The sequence below is a fragment of the Miniopterus schreibersii genome (genome assembly GCF_964146895.1).
Source record: "Miniopterus schreibersii genome assembly, chromosome: 2".
Classification (NCBI taxonomy): domain Eukaryota; kingdom Metazoa; phylum Chordata; class Mammalia; order Chiroptera; family Miniopteridae; genus Miniopterus; species Miniopterus schreibersii.
The window spans coordinates 177,735,579-177,762,616 of NC_138102.1; the positions used below are offsets into that span (position 1 = coordinate 177,735,579).

Sequence of the window (27,038 nt, forward strand, 5' to 3'; positions counted from 1 at the left end):
CGAGGCTTTGTTATGATGATGGAGACAGCTTAGCAGAGCAGTCCGCTCAAAGACCCCGAATCCATTATGCATGTTTTATCTTTGTGCTCCCGGGATCATGAATAAACAATGTCTTCATCCAGTGTTTAAAAGACACTAATTCCGCTGCCTCAGAATAATCACCCCTCCCACCCCCGCTGAAATTGGCCAGCTCTGTGCCTGGCCACCGGCCTGAATTTCCAAAGACTGTTGGTTTAGCATTTCTCAAATGTATCCCATTAACACTATGAACCTGTCAGCCCTCCCTCCTCTCTGAGCTCAGGTCTGACTGTCACAGTGAGAGACAGAGCCAGCAGCAGGAGGCCAGCCTCTGGGACTTGTCTTTGTGAAACAGGGTGGTGGCTGGTCAGCCTGCCTGGGACTGGGGCACCTATCAGCCTGTAGAGGAGGGGGCACCCGGGTCAGGCGCAGACACAGGCAGTGTGCTTGGAGACTGGGAGAAAGTGCACTGGAATGAGGGGACTGGGAAATGTGAGCAAAATACATTCTCCAGTTGCCACTTGAGGGGAAGGAACAAGACTGTGAGCCAGGCTTAGCCAAGAGCCACTGCTCTGGGAATCAGGAAGCAGCTCTGCCCTGGCTCAGTCTCCCGCCCACTCGCTGTGTGGCTGTGAACAAGGTATTTACCCTCTCTGTGGCGCATTTATTTAAAAATGAGTGGGTTAGGCTGGGCCACGTGCTTTTAAACTCTTGCTTGGCAGCAGAGTCCTTTTTCAAACACATTTTTACTTGGAATTTTAATATATAAACAGATGAAAGTGGAACTGATTCTCCAGGCTAAAGGTGATGGGGTGGGAAGGGGGAGCTGGAATCCTGTCCACTGGGCCCCCCAACAATCTGAAAGAGACCAGGGGTGCCTCTGCAGAACTGGATTTGAGAACCACATGACATGGCAGAGGATCTATAGCATCTCCCGTGTGCTGGCAGCCTCTGATCCTGGCAGCAGTAGCTGCCACTGCCAACACCAGTGACGGTGGCTTCTGTTTATTGAATACTTTCTTTGGGGCCAGACTCGACTTCTATGTGCTTTACTTTGAGGGTTAGTAAAGAGCCCTGACTCAAACTGCACCTTCACCAGGTTAGCAGCTGTGTGACCTCAGGCAAGTTAGTTCACCTCTCTCTGCCTCAGATTCTTCACCTGGAAAACAGATTATTTGGGGGATTAAAAGAATGAATCCCTATAAAGGTGCCTAGAACAATGACAGGCACATAGTAAGCAATGAATTAGTCATTTTTATCATGTTTGCATAAATTATTATAACTAATCTTCATAAGCACCATTCTGTTTCACTGATGAGGGAACTGAGGCTCAGAGAGGTGGAGTGAGTTCCCCTCGGTCACACAGCTGGTAAGTGATGAACTGAGGACTTGAATCCATGTTTGTTCAACTGAACAGTCTGTGGTCTTAAACACCCAGCGAAAAGGGCTTTGCTCTTGATCCTAGGGCAGGGCCTTGGTCCAAGTAATTTGCTTAAGGACCTCCAAGCCTAGGCAACCGGTGACTACAGTGACCTGCGCTTCCAGGAGTTCTGGAGTCTGAGCATCTTGGTGAATACAGATCCCAAGGAGAGGATTTTTTTGGAGTTGCCAAAGCCCAGGGCTATCGGACGGTCTTTTCTCCAGGCCACATTCCCCAGCCTTTTCCCTACAAGGCATCTTTGTGTAAATCAGTAAAAGGGCAGAGGTGGCCCCGCCGGAGGGCACAGAAAAGGCTGGCTCCCGGCCCCCACCTGGAAGACACCTTGGAGCAGTGCAGAGCTGCAGGGCCTCCCGCACGGCCCTTACTCTTCTCCTGCCTCCGCATTTGGTGGGGAGACGCACAGGGAGAGAAAACAAATGGCTTTGGGAGAGACAAAGACAGGCCTCGGCCTGGCCCCGATGCCCACGCCCCTGGAGCCCTGGAGGAGGGAAGGGGCGCGGGGGCTGCGCCTCAGGAAGCTCTGCTGACCGCCCAGAGCTTATGACCACCCCCCCCAGGCTTCCTGCCCTCAGCGCGGAGGGTGGTAATAAAGGACGGCCGCCTGGCTCCCTCTGGGGAGCTGACTGGGAGCCAAGCCATCATATGGTGAACAAATGCGGTAATCGCCCCACTGCAGAGCGGCTGCTGCACGTTATTAAACGGCAACAATCCCTCCGCTGACCCCTGACCCCAGGAAACGGAGGCCACCAGCCCACCCACCCGGAAAGCCCCAGCGCCCTGCCACCAACGGAGGCCCAAACCTCGGCTCCCGCACTAAGAGGCAGGGGGCGCGGCACCGCTGTAAGCACGCGGGTTTCGGGTTCAGTTCAGATGGAGCTGTATTCACACAGCAACGCCGTCCCTCATGAGCAGTGGGATTTGGGTAAGATACAGAACTTCTCCGAACCTCCCTTTTTCATCTACGAAATGCAGCTCATCACACCGACCACACAGGAAGCATGTAAAAATGAGAAATAATAAATGCAAAGCGCCCAGCACAGCGCCTGAGGCACAGTGAGCGCTTGAAACAGCTGCGCATCTAGGTCCCTTACGCTTCCCGCGAGGACGGACTGCAAGTCTGCTGAGCAGCAGGCTCGGTGACTCTCACACGAGGGGGTGTGAGCGGTGTCTCTGAAGGGGGGACACTGAGCTGAGATCTGAAGGACGAGCAGGAGTCTTCTGGGTGAGACCTAGAGGAAAGGCCTTTCCATGCTGATGGAACAGAGTATGTGAGGCCCCGTGATGGGAGAACTGAGACAAAGCTGCCGAAGCTGCGTCAGGAGGCGGGCGAGGCGCACGGGGCCAGGCCGCTTATGCCACAGTCGAGAGGGTGGTCTTTCTCCTGAGAGTACATAGAAAGCATTCAAGGGTTTTACCAGATGGGGTGACATGGTCAAATTCAATTTTTTAAAAGCTCACTCTAAAAGGGGTATATATTATATGATTCCAACTCTATGACATTCTGGAAAAGGCAAGCTAGGGAGGCAGTAAAAAGGTCAGTGGTTGGCAGGGGCTAGGGGGACGGGGGGATGGGTAATCAGGGCACAGGGGGTTTTTAGGGCAGTGACACTATTCTGTATAAGTCTATCACGGTGGATAGTTGTCATCATACTTTGTCAAAACTCACAGAATGTGCCACATAAGAGTGCACTCTAATGTAAACTAGGGATTTAGGATGATAGTGTGTCCCGTAGGTTTAGCAGTTGTAACAAACACACCGTTCTGGTGGGGGCATCCTTAAATCTAGTTTTTCCCTGTGCCTGTCTTTTGCCACTAGTATGTGACGGAAGTAATGCTGTGGAACTTCTAACTCTGGTCTTGAAGATATCAACAACTTCTACCCCTCTTGAAAAACCCGCCGCCATATAAGAAGCCTGACTATCCTGAGACCATTTGCTGTGAAGAAGCTCAACAGCCACGTGGAAGGGGGTGCAGCCTACTGGGACCCTCCAGCCCCAGCCAAGCCACAGGCTGAACGCAGCCCAGGGAGTCACCCAGCCAACACCACCTGCAGCGGAGGAACCAGCTAACTGAGCCCGGCCTGAATTCCTGACCCGCGGACTTCAAGCAAATAAAGTGCCTGTGGTTTTAAGCCTCTAAATTTCGGGGCAGTTTGTTAAGCAGCAATTGACAACTGCGACGGGGGTAATGGCAGAAGCCAGGAGGGTCCTGCAGAAATCCAGGTGAGAGAGAAAGATGATTTGGTCTACGGTAGGAGTGGTGCTAGAGAATTAGAAAATGCTGATAAGAGAAAAAATTAGACACACACACACACTGTCATCATCAATACGAGAAGCTCAGGGTCTACAGACCCCACATACCCCAGTGGTGGTAGCAGGGGTCCCCTCTTTGAGGCTGCCTCTTTCAACGCAGGGCTGATTGCCCAAGGGTCAGCTTTGTTCTCAGACACCTGACGGCCACCAGTATAAACACTACAGAAGGTAAAGGGATATATTCCAGAATGCCAGAAAATAGGCTTAATCACACATATTGTTATCAAAATGAAGAAATGTCCCAGAAAAGATTGTTCATCGTCACATAACACCTAATGTCTATATACTACTGCACAGATTATCAGGTATATTACATGCATACGTTTATGTACAAAACCTGTACATAAGGTGAAAAACCTCTTCTGATTCATTCAACGGTCCTACGAAGTTGGAATCGCCACCCGCATTTACAAGTGAGGAAACAGACTCAGAAAGAAACACAACGACTGTTCTATGTCCCCAAGGTCAGCAACTGGTAGAGCCAGACATTGAACCTCTCCCTTTTCCAGGCAAGTCCAAATTGATTTTTTTTTATGAGTTGCAAAATTCCCACATTTATGTTAAAACGAGGAAGAATAAATTAAAGTAATATATAGCTCTGGGCTTCGGTTGTCTGCCTGCTGCTCCGCTTCATCGGCCTCTTGTGCAGTGGTTTTCAAAGGGGGTCCTTGGGCTCCAGGTCTTGGAATCTCACAGGTAGAGCTGAACAACATGCAGGTTCCTGGGCCCTACCCAGGAATCAGACTTTCTGGGAACAGGGCCTAAGCATCTGCATTGTAATAAGTAGGGGTGGGGGGGTTCCTAAGTTGTTCACCTTCACAGAAAAGTTTGAAAGTCACTGAACTGGTGGGTCACCAAGCCTGGGACATGCTTCAGTGAAGAAACAGAGTCTGAAAACGGTTTAGAACATTGTAATGGGTCATTCCACTATGTTGCCTGGCGGGAGGGGGCCTAGACAGTCTCCTCCTGCCTTCTCTCTCCCCAGCAGGGGGGCGAGGAAGGGGCAGAGCGAGCACAGGGGGAGCACCCACGGCGTTTCAGGCACCAGCAGACTTTCCCCCTTTTAGTCCTCAAACAGCCATTATTTCCGTTTTACAATGGAAGAGCCTGGGAATCAGGAGGTGAGGTTACTTGTACAGTCACATAAACAAGTGAGGAGTCAAGATTCGAACCCAGGGCCCTTCGACACCATCATTAGTGTCTTTCCCAGTATCAAGCTGGGCGGAAGGGCAGTGTGACGTCGAATCATGGGAGTTTGAATCCCAGTGTCTGTCATAAGCTGTGTGACCCTGGACCAGGTATCATCTGTCTCGGAAGCAGTACCCTCACTTCTGTCAAGAGGGGGTGAAGTTACCTGCCACTGAGAAGGCCCCGGCACCCACTAGCCTTTTGGGAAAAGTGACTGCTTCTGAACGAGAGAAGGCCGGGGTGCCGAGGCCAAACGGTGATGTGACCATCAGGGCAGTTTCTCCCACAGCGGACTGTGTCAGGTCTAGAGCGAGGGGGGAGGGAGGGCAGTGACAGGGGGCCCAGCTCGGGAGCCATTCCCTGGACCAGCCACAGCGTGTGGGAAGGTGTGCAGGACCGGGCAGGGGCTCTCTGGTGGCCCCACAGTCTCCTCCGTCCACTTCTGACTCTGGGAACCAGAGCCACCCTGTTTTTCCCGGCGGAGCGCGCTCCCTCGGGGGAGCTAGGGCTGGAGTCCTGGCCCCCAGGAGCTCCCTGCTCTGCAGCTGTGGGGGTCCTATTTACAGGGATGGGTCTGCGGGTCCCGAATGCTTTCGGCAAGGACGTGGGCACCGTGCCAGGCACTGGAGGTACAATTTGGAAAACAGTCCTTAACCTGATCCTCAAGGAAGGCGCAGTCCAGTGGGAGACATGGGGAGTAAGAACATAATAATGATGGCCCTCCCGAGTCAGGCACAGTGCGGGGAGGGCAGGAAGGGCAGCGGGGGCCCGGGCTCACCCAGGCCGGCTGGGCTCAGCGGTGAGAGCGTCGGCCTCCGGACTGAAGGGTCCTGAGTTCGATTCTGCCAAGGGCACGTACCTCGGTTGCAGGCTCAGTCCCCGGCTCTGGTTGGGGCATGAGTGGGAGGCAACCAATCAATGTGTCTCTCTCATCAATGTTTCTCTCTCTCTCTTTTCCTCTCTCTCCTCCCCCCTACTCTCTCTGAAAAAGCAATGGAAAAAATATCCTCAGGTGAGCATAAATAAAATAAGATGATAAAAAAATAAAAGAAGACGAACTCATAGCCATTGGTTAAGGGTTGGTTCACTCCTTCATTCATTGAACAAATAATTACTGAGAACCTGATGGGCCACTGACACTGTTCTAGGGGCTGGCAATACAGTGGGAAAAATAAAATTATATAATAGCATATCTATAATATATAATATGTCACATATTTTATATATTATATTTACTACATGTTATATTAGTATATGTATCTAATCTATATAATATTTTAACATGTATTATATGAATGTATGTATCTAGTCTATATAATTACACAATAGCACATCTTATCTCTCCATATAATATTGTTATAATATTATATTAACGTATCTATATAATCCATCCTCTCTTAATCAATTATATATCATGTATCTATAATGTCAGGCAGTGATAAATGCTTGAAGAAAAAAATGCAGAGCTGGGCCTTAAGCGTGAGGATAGCAGGGCCTGGCAAGGTCTCCGAGGAGGCGACACTTGATCAGAAACGTGGAAGGAAGTGAGTGTTTCGGGGAGATGGAAGCGCAGGTGCAGACTGTCAGCCAGACTCATTCTACCTACTTCATACATATCTCTGGGAAGTAAGGCTACTTGCTCCCACTTTACAGATGGAAAAGCCAAGAGCCAGAAAGGCAGAGAGACTGATCCAGAGCTTTACGGCCTGACGAAGGCAGAGCTGGGACCCACCCCGGGCAGTGTGCCCGCCTCTGTGTGTGGGCTCGGGGCCAGGAAGCCACGCCACCTACCCGGGAGCATCCTAGATGCTGTGAGCACAAAGTACGGGCCCAATCGGGGAAGAAGGCTGTGGAAACATGACCCTGATGGACATGGACCTGAGTGCGCCAAGTCAAGGAAGAGCTCTGCCCTTCTCCTCGGCCCCTCCGGCCCCAGAGCTGCCCCCCACCCGAGGGCACCTCCGCTCAGAGTCGAGAGGGGCTCGCTCCGCTCACTTTATTTAGGTTTCTGCTCAGAGAGCCCTTCCCTGCTCACCCCGCTGTCTCGAATACCCGCCACGTCCGGCTCCTCTTGGCTTCGACCATTTCTCACGACCTGCCATTAGAATGCGTATTTGCTCACTTGTTTGCTGTGCGTTTTCTGCAACTTAAATCTCAGCTCCACAGGGGCTATTGTCTGTTTTGTCCACTGCTGTGTCCTCTGTGCCTGGCCCATCTTTAATGAATGAAAAGACAGAAAGTAGGAAAAGCCCAGTGGGGGTGTAACCATTTAGGAGAGTTAAAGGGAGCACTTTTCCAAACAGACGCAGACCAAGAACTCCGAGCAGCACCTGCGCTCTTTGTAATATCTGCCCTGCTGTGGCCGGCGCTCTGAATGTGCTCAATAGATATTTGTTGAATGAATGAATATCTGGAATTTGAAACTCCAAGTTCAGGATGCTCAGAAGACTGGGCATGTATGAAATAAAGAGTAAAGGCACGTTATTTTACCAAGCTCTTTGACAGGATGTTTGAGACGTCCCAGGACAGAGATCAGAAAACCTGAGAGCTGCTCCTGGAGAGCATGCGCTGGGAGGATTTGGACAGTCACCCTCCTCCCCACCCCCCAGGCCATAGTTTTCCCATCTGTAAAATGGGGACGCACAGAAAACTCGGAAGGACCCTCCTAACTCTGAACTCTAAGATTTTATAAAATATCCTGTCCTCTGGGACGGGCCCACGCATTTCGGTCTTGTCCCAAACATCCTCCCTGGAAATAGTAAGTCCGGGGTGGGTATTGGGGGGCAGTTCACTCTCTTCAACCCTCCCCAAGATCTGACCTGTAAAGAGCGGATGTACATTTTCAGCCGCTGTGGTTTGAATGGGTGCCTGTAATTTAGGGTTGCCTCACGCTGGAAACTGAGAGCAGGGCTTGCGTAATTAGGCTGGGGCCTCATTAACGTCTGCCTCTTGGGTGTTTCTCCTTCTTGGTTTCTCCTATCCGGTATTTCGAATCCCATTCCCTCTGTATGGACGCAGCTGCCCTATTATTTCATTGCGCCATTGTGGAGTCAGGCTTGAACTTGGGCCCAAAATGGCCACAGCCATCCACAACGCACAAACCTTCACATGCCCTGGATTGGCCCTTGCTCTGCTTCTGAAATAGAATTTTGCAACTTTACTGAGAACCTGGGTGTCTGGGTTGCCCTGAAGCACCTCGAGCTGGCGAGCAATACGCCCTTAGCTTGGGAGTCCGACAGAATCCAGAGTAAGGGTTGCTATCGATTTAATTACGGCAATTACTGATGATTTCAGCAACTCGTATGGAATACTTTACCATTTACAAAGCACTGCTAAGAATCTAAACTTGAACAGGGACTGAGTCTGTTTGGACGACTTTCTAAGAGACTTCTTTTCTTTGTTGCCCCTCCGCCCCCACCCGCTCTTCTCTGCCTTGCTCCGAGCCCCAGGATGCTGACCTCTGTGGACAGCATCAACCGGGCTCTCTGGCTCACTGCTCTCTGCTTGGCATGGGCCAGGGTGAGGCCCCAGCAGGAGCCTGGAAAGCAAGGAAGCTTGGTGGCATTCCTTCCTAGTGCCCGCCCTGCTTCCACACCATCACTTCGGAGGTAGCCGAGTTCTTCACAACTACGACTCCAACTGAGAGGCTCTCCCGTTCAAGTCTAGATGGAACCTACTAGATTAAGTCTAGTAACTATGTCCACTCCTGGTCCCTTTACCCCTAGGGATGACAATGGCTTCCTGCTGTGTGCTATTGTTAGACACTGGCTGCCTCATGTTCCCTGAGCCCCACACGCTCCTCTGTAAGTGGTTCCTTCAGTAAAATCTCTATTTAGACCATTTGTGGTGTGTATGAATTGTTTTCTGCTTAAGCCCTTGTCTGATACAAATCCCAATATCTGGAAGGGAGTCTGGAACACAGTAGACCCTTAATCAATATTTGTGGAGTGAATGCACAAACTTCTCATATATAATATCTCACTGAGTAATTACAAAAACTACATAAAATAATACTATTGCCTTTTATAGATAAAGAAACTGAGGCTCAGAGAGGTAGAGTCTCAGGTCTGAGCAGTGGATTTCTAAGACAGAGCAATGTTGACATCCTAAACCCTGGATGAGCCTGCGCCATACTCAGCACCCTGGAGAAACCTCTATTTCCTGTTGCTTCCTGTACAATCTCAAAGTCCACTCATGCCAGCCTGGGGTGGGCTCAACAGGACCAGCTACCACAGAGCAGACAGGATTGTAACGCAAGGAGGGGAATGACAAAAATCTCAGAATTTAAAGACACGTGGACATTGACTTGGCCACCCACAGACCTGGGTTCAAGTCCAAGTGCTACCACTTTCTCTCCCCCTCTCCCAGGTTTCCAGATTTTATGACTGGCAAATAAAAATGATATACATTTATGGTATACAACATGTTTTGTTATGTATTTAAGGTGTACCACATGTTTTGATATATGCATAGAGCATGAAATGATTACCACAATCAAGTTAATTAACATATCCATCACTTCACATAGTTAACTTTTTTTTTTTTTAAGTTTAATTTTCTTCCTGTTATTTATTTCTAGTTTCATACAACTGTGGTTTGAAAGATATCTGATATGACTTCAGTCTTCTTAAGTTTGTTAAGACTTGTTTCATGCCCTAACATATGATCTATCCTGGGGGACGTTCTGTGTGCACTTGACAATGTGTCTTCTGCTGCCTTTGGAAGGAATGTTCTGAGTATGTCTGTTAGGCCCATTGGTATGAAGTGTAGTTCAAGGCCAATGTCTTCTTATTGGTTTTCTGTCTTGTATGATCTATCCATTGCTGAAAGGGGGGTAGTGAAGTTCTCTACTATTATTGCATTGCTGTCTATTTCTCTTCTTGGGTTTCTTAATATTTGCTTTCTATATTTAGGTGCTCTGATGTTTGGTGCATATATATTTACAATTATTATATCCTTTTGATGAATTGATACCTTAATCATTACATACTGTCCTTTATGGTCTCTTGTTATAGTTTCTGACTTAAAATCTATTTTGTCTGACATAAGCATAGCTACCCCTGCTCTCTTTTGGTTTCTATTTGCATGGGTATCTTTTCCCATCCCTCCAATTTCAGCCTTTAAAGCTAAAGTGAGTGTCTTGTAGGGAGAATACTGTTGGATCTTTTAAAAAATTCCTTCTGTCGATCAGTGTCTTTTGATTAGAGAATCTGATCCATTTACATTTAAAGTATTATCGATAGGTAAGGGCTTATGATTGTCATTTTGTTCATTGTTTTCTGGCTAGTTTGCAGTTCCATTGTCCTTTACTCCTCTCCTGCTGTGTTCCTTTGAGATTTGATGATTTTCTGTAGGGATGTGCTTTGAATCCTTTCTTTTTCAGTTCTGTGAGTCTACCGTAGGTTTTTGCTTTATGGTTACCATGAGGCTTACATAAAACATCTTATAGTTATAACAGTCTGTTTTAAGCTGATAACAACTTAACTTCAACCACATACAAAAACTCTATTCTTGTATTTCCCCCTCCCTACATAGATTTTTTGTCTCTCATCACAGTTTTCATCTTTTCATGCTGTGTGTTCATTTAAAAATCATTGTAGCTGCAGTTACCTTTAATACTTTTGTCTTTTAACCTCCATACCAGAATTGTGAGTGATTTACATACCACTATTACAGTATCATTCTTAATCTAACCAAATACTTCCCTTTATCAACGAGTTCCCTACTTTCATATGTTTTTTATGTTGCTAATTAGTGTTCTGTCATTTCACTAAATCCCCACCATCTAAAAGTCAGATGCTTGGACCCCTTTGATATTTTTCTACCAAATGGTTGTCGTAGTCTGCATACCACTCCTAATGAGGATCTTACTGACTCTTTAAGCAGCTCTGACCACGAAACAGTCTCCCCTTCTTAAAGAGGTAGTCCAGTGCAGCGGTGCCACACGCAGGCTCTGCGGTCAGACTTCCTAGGCTGGAGTCCTAGCTTTGCCACTTTCTGACTGGAGACCTTGACTCCACTGCCCAGCTTATTGGTGCTCCAGCCTGCTTATCTAGAAAATGTGGATTATAATAGCATCTGCTTCATAGGGTTGCTAAGAGGGTGAAATGAGTCAAGACATGTTAAGTGCTTGGAGCAGTGCCTAGCACGTAGGAAATGCTATGAAGGGTCTGTTAAATAAATAAAAATTCATGAATTCTGTATGTGCAATTCCAGCTGGCTTAATCAAAAAGAAATTTTTGTGGGGGGAAGGGGAGATTTAGATTTAGAGATGAGTCTGGATCCAGGGCCTTGAATAATATCATCAGGTCACTGACTCTCTCTCTCAGCTGTGTTTTCCTTTGCCTTGGCCTCAATCTCAGCAGATCATTCCCTCAAGCAGAAATAGAGATGGCCATCAGCAGTCTCAGGCATCCACTCACCAGCTCAGCAGCCCCAGCAGAATGCACGTGTCTCTCACCCAAGAGTTCCAGCAAAAGCCTCATGTGGGATTCTCACTGGCCTGGCTTGGGTCCCAGTGTGATATCCTGATTTCAGGGCTGCTCATGTGCCATCAGTTCCAGACAACACACAGACTGCAAGCTGAAGAGGGGTCACCCCAATGGAAAATCTAGGTGTTGTTCCCCAAAACCGAAGGGATAGATGCTGGAGAAAGCCAGCTATGGTCTGCTGTACTGAATCCTGGTCCCCTTCCCTGAAGGAGCTCCCCACAAGCAAGACTTTGGAAGACTTAGACCTGGCTCATATTACACACTTTGAAGGAATATACTGAAAGTTGAGAGCACTGCTCGAAATCCTTGCTCTGGGAGACCACAGCTGGGACTTGGAACAGCACCATATGCCTGAGGAAGATTCTAATGACTCCCCACATGCAGGTCATTGTGAGTCAGGCAGGGGGTACCTAGTTTGTGTGCATGTTCTCACAGGTCTATAACCTGGGACTTGCCAAAGTAAGTTGCCTGGCTGAGACCACAAGCACCGTCCTGGGCCTGGACAGAGTAAATCTAAACAGCCCCAGGGACCCCTGAACTTTGGCTATGCTCACACTGCCCTCACAGCCCTGACTACGCAAGGTTGCTCTCCCACCAGCAGCAGCAGCATGTGGGAGCTTGTCCACTCTTGCTGCTCAAATTGAAGTCTGCAGGACCCGCAGCAATGGCTTCATCTGGGAGCTTGAAGGGGGCTCAGAATCCCAGGTCCTACCTGAAGACCTCAGTGATGAGAATCTGCACTTCAACAAGATCTCTGGGAGGTCTGCGTGCAGGGGAGAAGCACTGCTCTACTAGTTCTCTAGAGTGGCCATTACCAAGTACCACGGACAGAAATGGAATCTCCCACAGTTCCGGAGGCTGGAAGTCTGGAATCGAGGTGGTGGGAAGATTGCTTTCTTCTGAGAGCTGAGGACAATTTGTTTCATGCCTGTGTCCTAGCTTCTGGTCGTAGATGGCAATCCTTGGTGCTCCCTGGCTGGGAGATGCAGCACTCCAATCTCTGCCTCTATCATCATGCGGCATCTTCCCTGGGCCTCTGCATCCAAATTTCCCTTTCTTATGAGGACACCAGTGCTGTTGGATTAAGGGCCCACTCTACTCCAGTATGATCTCATCTTAACTCATTACATTTGCAACGACCCTATTTCCATATAAGATCACATTTTGAGGATCCAGGAGTCAGGACTTTATACATCTTTGGCGGGGGAGGGAGATGACACAATTCAATCCACAGCAACTGTCTTTGAAGCCTGTCATTCTTAAATGTGGGGAGGCTAGCTGATCAGGAAACACCTGGAACATTTTAGTAAATGTATTTTTGTAAACAATTTTGTAAATTCAGGAAGAGGAGGGCACGTCTACCATCAGGCTTGGAGGTGTCTATTTGTGCAGGGTGTTTCTTGTTTGGGCGGCACCCCCAGCAGGATCCTGGGCTTTACAGCTGACCCGGCCCCAGTGCAGGGCCAAGGTCAGAGCAATCTGGGGAGGTCTTCTATCAGGCTGCCCACTGGAACCACTCGGGGAGCTTTCAAACTATAATGCCCAAATCCTACCCTCAGGCATGCTAGTGTAATTGGTCTGGCATACTGCCTGGGCGTCAGGATTGTAAACGTCTCCCGCGTGATCCTAATCTGCAGCCAAATCTGAGGACTAATGGGATAGATGTTCTGGTTTCTACACATCACAAAAGAAGACAGTTCAATCCCTTTCCCAGACAGGGAAGCAGAACACAAGCACAAACAATCCCAAATACGAACATATACGGACTCCTAAATTTTGAATTTTAGGGTTTTTTTGTTTGTTGTTGTTTTATAGTTCTTATGTGCAAAATATATATATGTAGCACAATTCTCAAAATCTCCCATGATGGTGGACTGCTTATTTCTCATTGTAGTTTTGCCAATTTTTGAAGTGTATTTTGTGGCATTTTAATTTGGTGCTTATACATTTAAAATGATCTCTTCTGGGTAAATGAACCCTTTATTATAATAGATTTCTTTCTTTTCCCTAGTAATGCTCTTCATCTGGAAGTCTATTTTGTCCCTGATATTAACACAGCTACATTGGCTAGATTTATTTTGCCCAGTAGTTAGTTACATGGTTAATCTATTTTTCTATCCTTTCACTTTCAAAATATCTATATTCTTACGTTTTAGATGAATCTCTTGAATGAAATATAGTTGGATTTTAAAAAATCTACTTTAACAATCTTACTGCAGATGCCCTGTAAATTAGAGCATTTAGTCCATTTACATTTAATGTAGTTACTCCTCTTATATATTGGTGATATAATACATATTTAACAACTTACACAGGTGACTTTGTGGGTGTTGCAGTCCTCACAACTGACCGTGAGAGGGCAGCACTAGGGGACTCAGGGATTTATAGCCAAGAAGGGACAGAGAGAGACCAGCATCTGCTCTCTGGGGTTCCAACACTGCTCCCAAGCGCGTGTCTCCCTGACAATTTGGGGCACCCCCTGACCATGGGAGGAACAAGGATATGGACTGGGGGGCAGGGGTGTGGTGAACCGAGGAACAAAAGAGCAGCCCAGTGACCATGCCCATCCATGGCGCGAGGGCTCAGGGCAGAAGCTATTTGTCAACTTGTACAGAAAAATTTCAATATTTGATTAACTAGTAGTGCTGCAGGAGCCATTCCCAATGACATCAGCCTACTGAAATATATGGATTTAAGTCTACCGTATTATTTTATTTGTAACACCTGTTCTATGTTGGCATCTCTATTTTTTCTCTCTCGTACTTTTTAAGCACTACATTCTGTTTCTTTCATTTTTTTTACTTTTTAGTAATTACCTAGAAATTACATGATTCATCTTTGACTTTTCAAAGCCTGTTTTAATCAATGCATTGACTTTCCTCCCTGACAATACAAGGGCCTCAGAACACCTTAGTTTAATCCCAGTCCCTGCTAACTTACTGGTGTATATTTTAATCCCTCATATATTTTAATCCTTCATAAGACATTATTATTATTATTATTAATTTGAAGACAATGTTTATTAACAGTTACCAGCTTGGTTCTTCACCCTTCCTGCAGCTTTAGGTTATTCTGGGGTTGTTTTCTTTTTGCCTAAAGCACATACTTGACAATTCCCCTTACTGAGGGGCTCCTCTTTGTGAATGTTTTTATTCTGCCTTCATTCACGAAAGATGTTTCCCTGAGGATGGAATTACAGGTTGGCAATTATTTTCTCTTGGCCCCTAAAGAGACCCCACCCCTGCTGCCTGGGAGCTGGCTGTCAGTCTGTTAGCCCAAGCGAAGCAAGCTGCCTTTCCAAATCTGGCTCCTTTGTATTTCCCCCATCTTTCCGCACTGACACTATTGTGTCTTGGCAAGCTTCTTATTTATTCTCCTTTAAATCTGTTGTGCTTCTGTGGTTGGTGTTTTGGGATCTTTCTGAAAGATGTTGAGCCATCATTCCTTGAAATTCTGCCTGTGCCCCATCCCCTCCCTTCTCTGAGGCTCTGGTTCGATCAACGTTAGACCTTCTCCCGTGATGGAACCAGCTCTTCTGCATTTCCATCTTTTCCTCTCTGTGCTTTACTTGGGATAACGTCTTCAGCTCTGCATTTCACTTCATTAGCACCTACTCCATAGTATTTAATAGGCTGTTCAACGCAACACATCTGGCGATTTGGGTCACTGTATTTTTCGTTCTTAGAGGTTTTATTTGGTTTCTTAAAAAATCGATTGTGTCGCTTGTTATAGTTTCCTATTCCCTGCAGATATCTGCAAACCTGATTTTTTCAACTTAATAGGTACGTTTCGTTTTTTGATTTTTTTTAATTTTAAGAATCTGTGCCTCATAATTCCAGCATCCGAGAGGTAAGGGGTTCTTCCTGTTGTCTACTGTTCCTGTTTCTTCTCACCCAGGGTGTCTGTGTCTGGTTAACTTTGACTATGTGCTAGCTATTGTACAAAAAAAATCACCTAATTATTTGAAGCCTAGGATGAAAGTGCCTTCCTCTATGCAAGACTGCTGTTATTTCTGGCATGTCTGGGATCACCATAAACCAAGCTGAATGCTTGAGGCTCCCTGGAACACCCATGAAGCTGCAGTTCAAACTGCCATGACTTGTGAGGGTTCATCGGCTACAATTGCAATTCACACTCACCTTGAAGGCCTCGGCTTACCGTGGGGAGGGCCTGCCCTTACACCCCACCCTGAGTGGCCCTGGCGTCGAGCTCTGTCTCCCCTGCCCTGACTTAGAAACACTCTTAGGAAACACATAGCTTGTGTTCGTTTATTTCTTTGGGTTTCCATCGCCCCATCATTCTCTTTCTGGTACTTCTTTGTGGTCCCAACTCTTTGAAGGCTTTGAAGATTTTTATTATTTAAAACCAGCCCTTACATTGTGTTCAGTGGATGAGTTAGTCCAAGTAACCTAGTCCACCATTACTGGAACTAGGAAGCCACATAATGTCTTTCCTGGCACAAAGCTGGCACTCAGGAAACGATGGCTGGATTATTACCACAGCCTCCCAGACACACTCTTTTTTGCCTGTGTGCACAAGGCCTGTGTCCCGCTCTTGGAATGCACCGGGTCCCGTACCCCACCTGACCAGGCTGGGAACGAATGCCTTTTCCTCAGAGTCCTTCCTGCGCCCCCCTTCCCCAGACTGAACCCCATCTCCTCCCAGTCCAAGCCCTCACAAGACTTAATCTGCAGCCTCTGGCGCTTAACTAGATAGAAATAAATTAGCACAACCATTGATGTCTCCTGTGGGTTTCCACTTCCTTGACCTTTCTGGGCTTCTCAAGAATTCCCTCACTTCCCCGCCAGCTCAGCACACACTATACGCAGGTTTCTTGGGAAATAATCACATCCAGGACTTTCAGGCTGGATGTCCGGGAGGGGCGCCCCGCACCGCTCAGTCGGCCTTGCTGCTGGAAGCAGGGCGCAGCTCGTTAGGACAAACCCTTAACGTTTGTGCCGCGCTTCAGAATTAGTAGGCTGCTCTCAGGCACCTGCCTCCTGCTTCAGGGCTGCTATCCTTATGCCGCAATGACAATGGGGGGGGGGGCAAGAGAGACTAAGGGATACCCCAAGCGGAGCCACAGGCCAGCGCCCGCTAACTCCCGCACGTTCTGCGCCACAGCCCCGCCCGGGCCCCGCAGCGGGCCCTCTGCGTGCGCACCGGCAGCCCCAGCCCAGGCTAAGGTCCTGGGGCCGGCTCGGGGGATCCCACACGCACCTTTCTCGGGGGAGGGTGTCCTGCACCTCAGTCCTTACCTCACCACCTTGGTCCCGTTTCTCACGACCTGCATGTCCACCATACAGCCCCCAGTCACATAGGCAGCGAGGTTCAACTCCGAGAATTCGGCCTGAAGGAGAAGGCAGACAAAGAAGGATTCCGCAGATATTCACGATGCTGAGGACGGCGAACACTCACGGGGTGCCTGTCTGCGCCAGGGGCCCGGGGACAGCTCGCTTAGGAAGTGGGCAATATTATTCCCTTCCCCTGTTGAAAGGTGAGGAAGCTGAGGTGCAGAGGCCCGGGGGCATGGCCAGGGTGACATCGTTAATCAAAGGCAAAGCTGGACTGAAACCCATGCGTCTCTGAGTCAGCCCCACGCCTTCGGCCACTATTCATTTCTACCTGCTTGAAGGTGGAAGAAGCTCCTCTAGCTCCAGGACTAGAAGAGACCAAATGCTGCCAACGTGACCCTTTCCCTAGACCTTCCCAGCTTCCTGCTAGGCTGTGGGGCGGCCCGGCAGCTACAGGAGCACTTACCGCTCATCACTTCAAGGGGACCCTCCTCGGGTGACAGGCCATCAGTTCCCTGTTTTGGTCGCGGCCCCTCCCCTCACTCCATCCACTTGGTTACAGTAGGAGCACCTTGTCTGTGCACCCAAATACTGTTCCCCTGGTCACAGCCGCTGGCACTGGCAACTGACCCCGGGTGCGGATGAGATGCCCTTCCATCAGAATTAGAATCTGCTGAGCAATTCACGTGTTTCTTTCTAAGGGGCTATATCCTTAACACACACACCTGAGAGCAATTGGGGGCCACGTTTTCTGCCATCTGGATTGGGGAAGCACCAAAAAACAGGGTGGAGGGGGAGAGAGTGAAAGGCAGAGAGGGAAAGAAAGAAGAGAGAGAGAGAAAGAGAGAGAGGGAGATGCGTGTGAGAGAAACATTCATCGGTTGCCTCCCGTACACACCCTGACCAGGGATCGAACCTGCAGCCTCGGTATGTGCACTGACTGGGAATCAAACCCAAAACCTTTTGGTGCATGAGACGACACTCCAACCAACTAAGCCACCGGGCCAGAGTGACATGGGGAGTCCTCTTGATATTCTGTGCCAGCTATAATCCTGTCCTTGGACTTGACGAGATGCCTCTATCATAAGTTCATCTTTTATTATTTGTTTAAGCAAGATTTAGTGAATTCCTGTTGCTTGCAGCCAGAGCCCTCCTAGCAGATCATATGCTCCCTCTGGGGACAGAGATTTGCGTTAGGACCACCTGTATTAGTTTCCTACAGTTGCCATAACAAAGCACCACCACTAAGCGGCTTAAACACCAGAAATTTATCAGTTCTGGAGGCTAGAAGTCCAAAACCAAGGTGTTGGCAGGGTAGGTTCTCTCTGAGGGCTGTGAGGATCTTTCCCAGGCCTCCCTCCTTGGCTCACAGATGGCCACCGTCTTCCCACGTTTCCTCAGATTGTCTTTCCTCTACACGTGTCTGTGTACCCAAGTTCCCCTTTTTCAAGGGCAGCCATCACACTGGATTAGAACCTGCCACATGACTTCATTTTAATTTGATTACTGCTGAAAAAAATCCTCTCTCCAAATAAGGTCACATTCTGAGGAATTGGGGGACAGAAAACTTCAACACGTGAATTTCGGAAAGACACAATTCAACCCATAACCTCTTCTAGAAAATGCAGAGCACTAAACCGTGCCTTTTACACAGTAGATTTCAAAAGCTCCTTCTTTGGATTTAGTGAATAAAAATAACTGCTCACACATATAAAACACTCACTGTGTGCCAGACACTGTCCAAAGCATTTTACATGGACGTATTCATTTAATCTTCACACTTGCCCAGATTTAAAAAAAAAAAATGAGACAGAGATGAAATAACTTGCACAATGTCACGCAGTAAGGAGCGGAGCCAGGATTTAGACCCAGGCAGTCTGGCTCCAGCCTGTGTTTTTAATTGCTGCCCCCCACTGCCTCTGCTGTTGAGTTGAACAAGGCATTAGGTGGATTACAACTGGGAATTTTACAGACCTAAAGTAACCCATTTAAAGAGGAAAAACAAGTGTACATTGAAAGGAAATATCATTTCATGGTGACTTAACTGTATCCCCTTGGAAACCTTTAACAGAAATCATGACCAAAGACAGAGCCATCTCCCCAGATGGCCCTAAAGCAGACCCAGCGCGCTTACCTCTCTCGCTCTAATTAATAACCTCATTAAGCTGCTCTAAGGTGAAAAGCAAAGAGGCCTGCTAATGAGTCCAGGTTGGTAAACAGTGGTAATGACCTAGTTATTAAGTCTAATGCCTTAGAAATGCAGTCCCGTCATGTTTAAGATACTTCATTGGCAAGATTACAAAGAAGCGTTCGCAAGAAAAGTTGGCGCTTGTGTTTGCGGGGAGAAAGAGGTTAGCAGAAAGTTGCAACACGGGATAGCTGGGCACCAAGTATAGAGACAGGGAGTGAATCAGAATCTTGGATGATAGAACTTTTGACTCAAAGAACTTCTGGCAGAGACTCAAGGGCTGTCTTACTGCCCATGTGCAAAGAAAGATCCTTGGATAGAAAACACACTCAGGCTTGACACGCAAGTTTAGAAGTGCCTCTTGTTCAGATCAGGTGTCCAGAGTTAGTTCCCAGCCGTGGTTTTTGAGTAAATTGCAGGAAGTAAATGCCTGGGTTGTAGGGTAGCAAACCTCTCCTGGATCGAGCAGAGAGAGTTGGGTAGCAAAGGAAGGACACTCATCTGCATTTAACTTTCCAAGAACCTCAATAACCCTGGGCACGGACACAGGATCCGAGCCACCTCTCCTTCAAGGGCATGGCAGCCCTCCTGGCAGGCTCCAAAGAGCAGCCGGGTTGGAAGAGGCCCGGAGCTCGCACAGACTGCAGTGGGTCGAACTGTCCACTCCCCCAAATGTGTCCCTCACCGGCGATACCTGCAAATGTGACCTTCGTTGGAAACGGTGTCTTTGCAAAGTTAATTATGGATCTCAAGAGGAGATCATCCTGGATTAAGGTGGCCCCTAAATCCAATGACAAGTCCTTATAAAAGAAGAGACGAGGGGAGAGAGAGCCAGGGAAGAAGGCCAGGGCCGTGTGGAGACAGAGGCAGGACTGGAGTTACTGCCACGAGCCAAGGAACTCCAGGACTCAGTAGGAGCTGGAAGAGGCAGGAAGGACCCTCCGCTAGAGCCCTCAGAGGGGGTGCACACCTGCGGCACCTTGATTTCAGACTTCTAGCCTCCAGAACGGTGAGAGCATACACTTGTGTTGATTTAAGCCACCAAGTTTGTGGTAGCTTGTTATGACAGTCCTGGGAAACAAATATAATAATTTTGGAAATTAAATGCAACTTCAGGATTGCATGCAAAGGTGTCGGGGTTCAAAGAAGGTCACTGTGGTTAGATAAGGCTCCTTGATTCACTGCACCTAACACATATATATACACATATATATATATATACATATATATATATATATATATATATATATATATATGCATTTATGTATGTGTTAGGTGCAGTGAATCAAGGAGCCTTACACATATATATATATATATACATATATATATATATATATATATATATATACATGTTCTCTCCCCCCCATACACAAAGTAAAACATCAACCATTCACTTCTATTGTAAAACAATATCATCAGAGTCACTTAAATTTTCTGCATAATTTAACCTTTGACTTCAAAAATATTCAGCCCCAACTGTTTCCTTATGTGTTAATACTGCACATTAAGCATTGTGGCGTGGATAAATGAATATTCAGAAAGCCTGCATTTGACTGTAAGCTGGGCAATATACTACCTGAGGAGTTTGATCAAGTTACTAATTGCTTTAGTCTCAGTTTTGACATCTTTAAAATGGAGATAATAGTATCAGTAATCTAGCTTTAAAAGTTTTTGTGAAGATTCAATGTAATGTATATGAAACACCTGTCACAGGGCTGAGACACAGAAAGATCTCTCTAAACAGCTGCCATTATTATTTTCAAATATTTCCTTATCTTTTTAAGAGTTAACTGAAGGTACAAAAACTGGTGTAACCAGAAAAAAAGAGCAACTCCTTCAAATATGTATAACATAAATTTTTTTAAAAAAATATTGAGGTATAAAATATAAAGAGTAAGGACTTCTGCTTATGGCTACAATGAATTAACAGGGACTACACTTACACTCTCATCTTAACTAGAAAACCAGACAAAACATATTAAGTAATAGTTTTCAGACAGTGGACAACAGGTGTGGCAGGACTATGATCCCTGCAAAAAGGAAACAGATGAAATTATCCCTATGATTACTCGGGCCAACTGCCTGGAGGCAGTTTCCAGGCAGTAGAGCAGCGTGGGAGATGCTGACACACTCGGAGGTCTCACTGAGCTGAGGAGTCAGAGACTAGAGTTCAGGAAGGCCAAGGCCACTAGAACTTGCAGGACAGAATATAGGAAGAAATGGAAATGCACATAAAAAGACCTCCAGGGAGGTCTGCAAGTCTTTTGAGTGCTGATCTGAGCATGCATGAAAGAAAAGAACCACCAAAAAACAGTAAACTCAACACTCTCCAGAACTCACACATGCTGGGAATAACTCATGTTCTTCCAGCGAGAGTGTCAAGACCTTGTCATATGAGTAGGGTCCTCAAAATTTATAGTGGGACTAAGTTAGTGGACTACAGCCTGCTCTAGATCTAGGGTGTTTAATTTGTCCTAGTTTGCTAGGAGCTTTCCCAGTTTTAAAATGGAAAGTTCTACTTCTCAGAAACTCAGCCCTAGTTTTTTAATGAAAGTCTCATAACCCAGGCACCTCCTTAGACGCAGGCACACTGGGATGATTCACCACTCCAGGAAGATATGTCTTAAGGAAAGTTTAAAAGTATGCCCCGAAGGTATCAAGTATATTCCAAGACACTTAACTACATCCCAGAACAAAGTACACTATTTGAAGGAATACAACAAAATCCAGCATCCGATATGTAAAATTCACAATGTAAAATTTACGGCATTCAATCATAAACCACCAAGCATGCAATGAGGCAGGAAAATATGACCCATTATAAAGAGAAATCAATCAATAAGAACAGACCCAGAAATAGGACACACGATGAGAAGAGCAAAGATGGAAGTTAAAAATTAGAAAGTTGATTAAAACAGCTATTATCAATATGCTACACATTATTAAGAATGTAGAAAAACAAAGATTAACATAATGAGAAAATGGAAAATTTTAAAAATGAAAAAAATAAAACTTCTAGAGCTAAAAATATAATATCTTAAATAGAAAATGCACTGTATGGAATTAACAGTGAGAGAAAGCAATACAAACTATAGAAAATGAAGCCTATAAGAAAATAAGAAAAAAACAAAACACACACACACACCCCTCAGTGAACTATGGGACAATTTCAAACAGTCTAATATATATGTAATTGAAGCCCCAGAAGAAGTAGAGAAAGAGACAAAAAATATGTAAAGAAAATGGGCCATAATCATAATCACATCTGTAAATCCCTTTTGAGTATCATTTTCACAGATTCCTGGGATTGGGGCATAGAGATCTCTGGAAGGTCCCTGTGAAACACTGAAGTCTGCAGAGGAAGGGAGTGATTAGATATTTAACCACAAATATTTATGCAGCATTTTTTAAGTTCCAGGCTCCGTTATCAGTGCTAGATAGGGTTGGAATCCTATCCACTAACAAAATCTCTTCTACAACCCCCCAGATCGGAAGGAGATGCAAGCACCTGTTTATAATTAAACACATGTCCAGTTCCAAGAAAACGCACATGCACACACGTGGAGACAGACAGACACACACACACACACACTCAGACAGGCGGGCACAAGGCGGAATGCATTCATTTCCTGCAGCGCCTTTCGCTGCACTCTCACCGGAACTGGCACCTGGCAAGTACGGGATGCCAAGCAGATAGCATTACTGAAAGCATGGGATATTCATGTTTAGTTGCTAATAATTACATTTGCCATGATGATTATGTTGACGACAGAATGGAAAATGGGGACCGCAATCATCATTATCATCATAAATTGAAGGATGCTATTAGGCCAGCAGATCAACGAGAAAGAAACGGAAATTGGGACTTGAAATTGGACGACGGGCTGGAATGTACATAAGAAACCCCCAAAATGTGTGGGAATGTGGACGCAGCGGCTACCACCAACCTTGACCGTGACGCCGACTGAAGGAGGATTTCGACACAAAGAGATGTTGTCCAGAGTTCCTGAGGGAGGCAAGATGCTGGCGGACAGATTGGTCTGGAATCCAAGGGTGGCTGATAAGATATTGGACATTCCTGTCAGTCAGCGAAGACCTATCTGGTCCAAACGGTACCCTTAACCCTTAGAGGGTGCCCCTTTCCGTGGCCTAAAGCACGCCATCGATTTTGCAGGAGGAGAAAGACAGACACAGGCAGACAGAGACAGACACTGAGTTGTCGTTAGGAGAAGGTGACAGGCCTCCAGCACCCCCAGCCCCAGTTTCTAATGCAAGGACAACTTCTGGCCCTCTGCCCTACTCAGAAACGCTGTTAGCCAGTGGTCAGGACATCACGGTGCTGCATGTAACAGTGGGAGCGTCACCGTTGGGCTGAAAAGCCAGGCAACCCCACGTCCTGCTGCTCTGCAGCGAGTGTCTGCTGATCTGAGTGTTCATCCAGCCGACTGCCTCCCTCCTGCCTTGTAGCTCCCCAAGGAAGCGAACCCCAGCACCCATCTTTCCCTCTGCCCCTCCCTCGCCCACGAGCTGGCAGCAAAGCCCCTGACTCTCAGAAGGTGCTGATGTCCTGCTCTCTTTCCATGACTGTTTTTGCTGTACCGAGGAACTCTAGTAACAGGAGTCACATACTTAGTAACATCCACACGAGAGGTTTTGGCTTACAGGAGGGCACGAGGTGGCATCGCTTTGGTCTGGAGCCTAAACTGAGGGATTCGGGGCAGCTTTCGCCGAGAGCCCTGCACTGGGGGCACTGGGCCTGGGCCAGCTAACCTTAAGGGTATTTCGATGCTCATTTGCAATTCCTCCTGTGTTTTCAGCTACCTTGGGAACCTGGCACAGGGGTGGTGGTGATTGTCAGGGTGGGATTAGAGAATTCCTGAGTCCTCAAGCAAGTTATCATCAAAATTCCACCCTAATCCCTAACAGATTATGTCTACTCTTGGGAAGGAAACTGTGTCATCAACAAATTCCTTTAAAAAAAATCTTCGTTCTGCATGTCCTGTGATTTTCTTCAGTATTAAGTTCTTTCATAGAGTCTCATAGAGTCTAAAAGGCTCGTTTAAAAGACAAACAGCAGCAGCAGTCATTTAAAAAGTACTAAATAGAGAAAACCTAAGCCCTACATGGCCTGTAATGTCCCCCAGGATGACCTCCTTGGCATCGTCTCCCACCATCCCCTTGTACCCCAATTCCAAAGCACGCTAGCCTCCTTTCCATTGTGAAACACACCGAACAAGCTCCAGCCTCCAGTCCCCCAGCCTCTAAGCGCTTCTGGGACCTGGCAGCGTGATCTGCTCCCTCCTGCCACTCACACCTCTGCCCCACGGCGCCCCAGAGGCACCTCCTTGCAAAGCACCTACTGCGCTCAACGCCCCATTTCCTTGTTAATCTTCCCCCACAGTCCTCACCCCATGTGACACAAGTATTTATTTATTTTTTATTTATTTTATTTTTAAAAAATATATCTTTATTGATTTCAGAGAGAAGGAGGGAGAGGGGGAGAGAGAGATAAACATCAATGATGAGAGTCATTGATCAGCTGCAGCCCGCAACCCGGGCATGTGCCCTGACCAGGAATCGAACCCTGATCGCCTGGATCCTAGGTCGACGCTCAACTGCTGAGCCACGCCCAGCCAGGTGACACAAGTATTTATATCCCTCCCAATTAAATATTTAGTCATCCATCTCTCGCTAGAACAGCAGCTCTGGAGAACAGGGATTGTGCCTGTTTCATTCTCAGCTGCATCCCAGCACCTCACCCAGGGCCCGGCGCACCACAGGTGCTGGGTAATATCACTGAATGAACAATGCCTACTGGGCAGATGCCAAAGGGAGGCCCAGGGAGGCAGAGCGACTTTGCCCAAAATCACACCCTGGTAATTACATCAGCTTGGACCCAAACCCAGGCCGACACCCTTCCCACTGCAACTGGTAGCTTCTTTGCGTTAACTCGTGATCCAATGCGCAGAGATGGGTCAGCTAAAGGGCCGCCTTCATTTTTACACCTTCCCGTGCCTTCTCCACGCCGGTTTGCAGCGTCTGCCAGCGAAGCCCACGGGCCCTGCCCCTCCTTCACCACTGTGCCTCGTCCGACTGCCCCGCTGCTGGCAAACCCCTGGCAGGCGGCCCAGGGCCTGCAGTCAGCAAGAACTGCTTCCCGTAGGTTTCCCGGCACAGGCTGTGTGTTTAGCTCCGAGGGCCCAGTGGGCTCAGTGACTTCCTTGGCTGGCATCTCGGGGCGGAGGTCTTTTCCATCCGTTCAGACTCACCTCGAAGACAAAAGAGGCTTTGAGAGTCTGCAGACTCACTCAGTGGCCTGGTCCAGACGAGGCGGCCTTGCTCAGGAGCCACGCCTGGCACCTCAGTAAAGGCCCAGGCCTGGGTCAGGGTGTGCTGCCCGGAAGCACTGCCCACCCACCAGGCAGAGCACAGGTGACCCAGGGCAGATGCAAAGGCACCTTCTGCTCATCAAAAATCATACTATCTGTGTGTGTGTGCGCGCGCATGTGTGCACACCCAGGCATGTAACAGGCAGGGCAGGAAGAGATAAAGACATAAAAGCATGTCAAAATAAATATAAAAACATAGGAAAAATGATAAATGCTACATTCTTAAATGTTCCAGTAATGGAATATCCAAAGTTAGGTGGTCACCACATTATTTTAAAAAAACCCACAACAATAGTGATTTGTTGTTTACAAAGTGTTTGGTATAGCATAGTGGTTTTGTGGGGGAGGGGGTTTAATTTTAATTTTTTTATTGATTTCAGAGAGAGGAAGGGAGAAAGGGAGAGAGAGAGAGAAAGAGAGAGAGAGAAAGAGAGAGAGAGAAACATCAACATGAAAGAGAAACATCAATTGCAACCAACTGAGCCACACTGGCCAGGGCCATAGTGGTTTTTAGAATCAGACCACACGAGTTTGCGTCTGAGCTCTACCCCTTACTTGCTGTATAACTAACTTGGGCATGTTAGTTAGCCTGCCTATGTCTCAGTCCTCATTTGTAAAATGTGGCTAATGCCTTCCTAGGGCGGTTGTGAGCATTAAATGAATTAATCCATTTAAAAGCCCTTAGCAAGGTGCAAAGTGAAAATAAGTGTGTAATCAATCTTAGTTATCACAGTTATGGTATTTCATTTGATCAGTAAAATAACCTATTGATGAGGAGGTAGGTTTTAGCAACCTCACTGGCTGATGGCAAAAGTGAGGAGCAGAGAGGGCAAATAATTTGGCCAGGATCACAACGTAACTGAGCAAGAGAGCTGGGACTTAAATTCCAGTCTGTGTGACTCTGAATCCATCCATGACTTCACTCTCTTAACAAATTGTTATTGCGCAGCTACTATGCCAAGGATCGGGCCTGATGACGCAGCGGTGAAAATAACAGACAAAAATCCCCGTTCTCATGAAACTTGTAGCTACTGGGGGAGACGGACCATTAACAATAAATAAAGTCAGGAGAGGAAAAGTAGACCCATAGAGGACAGAGTGCCTGGAAGTGAGGGTTATGTCAAACAAGGGGGTCAGGGGAAGGAGGCACTTGATCAGCGATATGAACAAAGTGAGGGAGAAAACCATGCATTGGGGGGGGCGGGCTTTCCAGGCAGGAAGAACCAAGGCCCTGGGGCAGAGCATCGGCGCAGGGTGCAAGCAACAGCGAGGACGCCAGTGTGTCTGGAACAGGGCTAGCGAGGGGTGAGCGGGAGACGAGGTCAGAGGGGGCCGGTAGATGGGATCACGGTGAGGGCTTTATTCCGCGTGAGATGGTACGAGGTTAGCATCGTCACCATCCTCATCACCAAAATCGTCGTGTTGACCATCGTCACTGACGGTGACGAGCATTCAGCCGCCGTGGCATCACCAGCACATCTGGCAGCATCAGTCAGGGGGGCAAGTTTGAGAAAAAACACCGGGAAATGCATCGTTCTGATTTTTAAGGGATATCCAAAGAGCCAAGTTTTGTTCTCCAAAGCATCAATGCCCATTTATGAGGGGTCAAGGGGAAGTTCCGGTGAGTGGCAGGGGGAGCACCCAGGTGTGCCCTAATTTTGTCCTAACGATCACCCCTTCCTGCTCAGGCTCCCGAGACAGCTGTGCCCACGAGAAA

General features: G+C 47.3%; 1 protein-coding gene across 2 annotated transcripts in view; it reads right to left on the reverse strand.

Moving 5' to 3' along the window:
* The window catches only part of SYN3 (synapsin III), a 365,786-nt gene that overhangs the window by 273,371 nt on the left and 65,377 nt on the right, over positions 1-27,038 (reverse strand). For both annotated transcript variants that reach the window (XM_081129888.1, XM_081129889.1), the window contains exon 4: positions 16,709-16,800. In XM_081129888.1, coding sequence (XP_080986014.1) covers positions 16,709-16,800 — 92 coding nt within the window. The remainder of the gene's footprint in view (positions 1-16,708; positions 16,801-27,038) is intronic.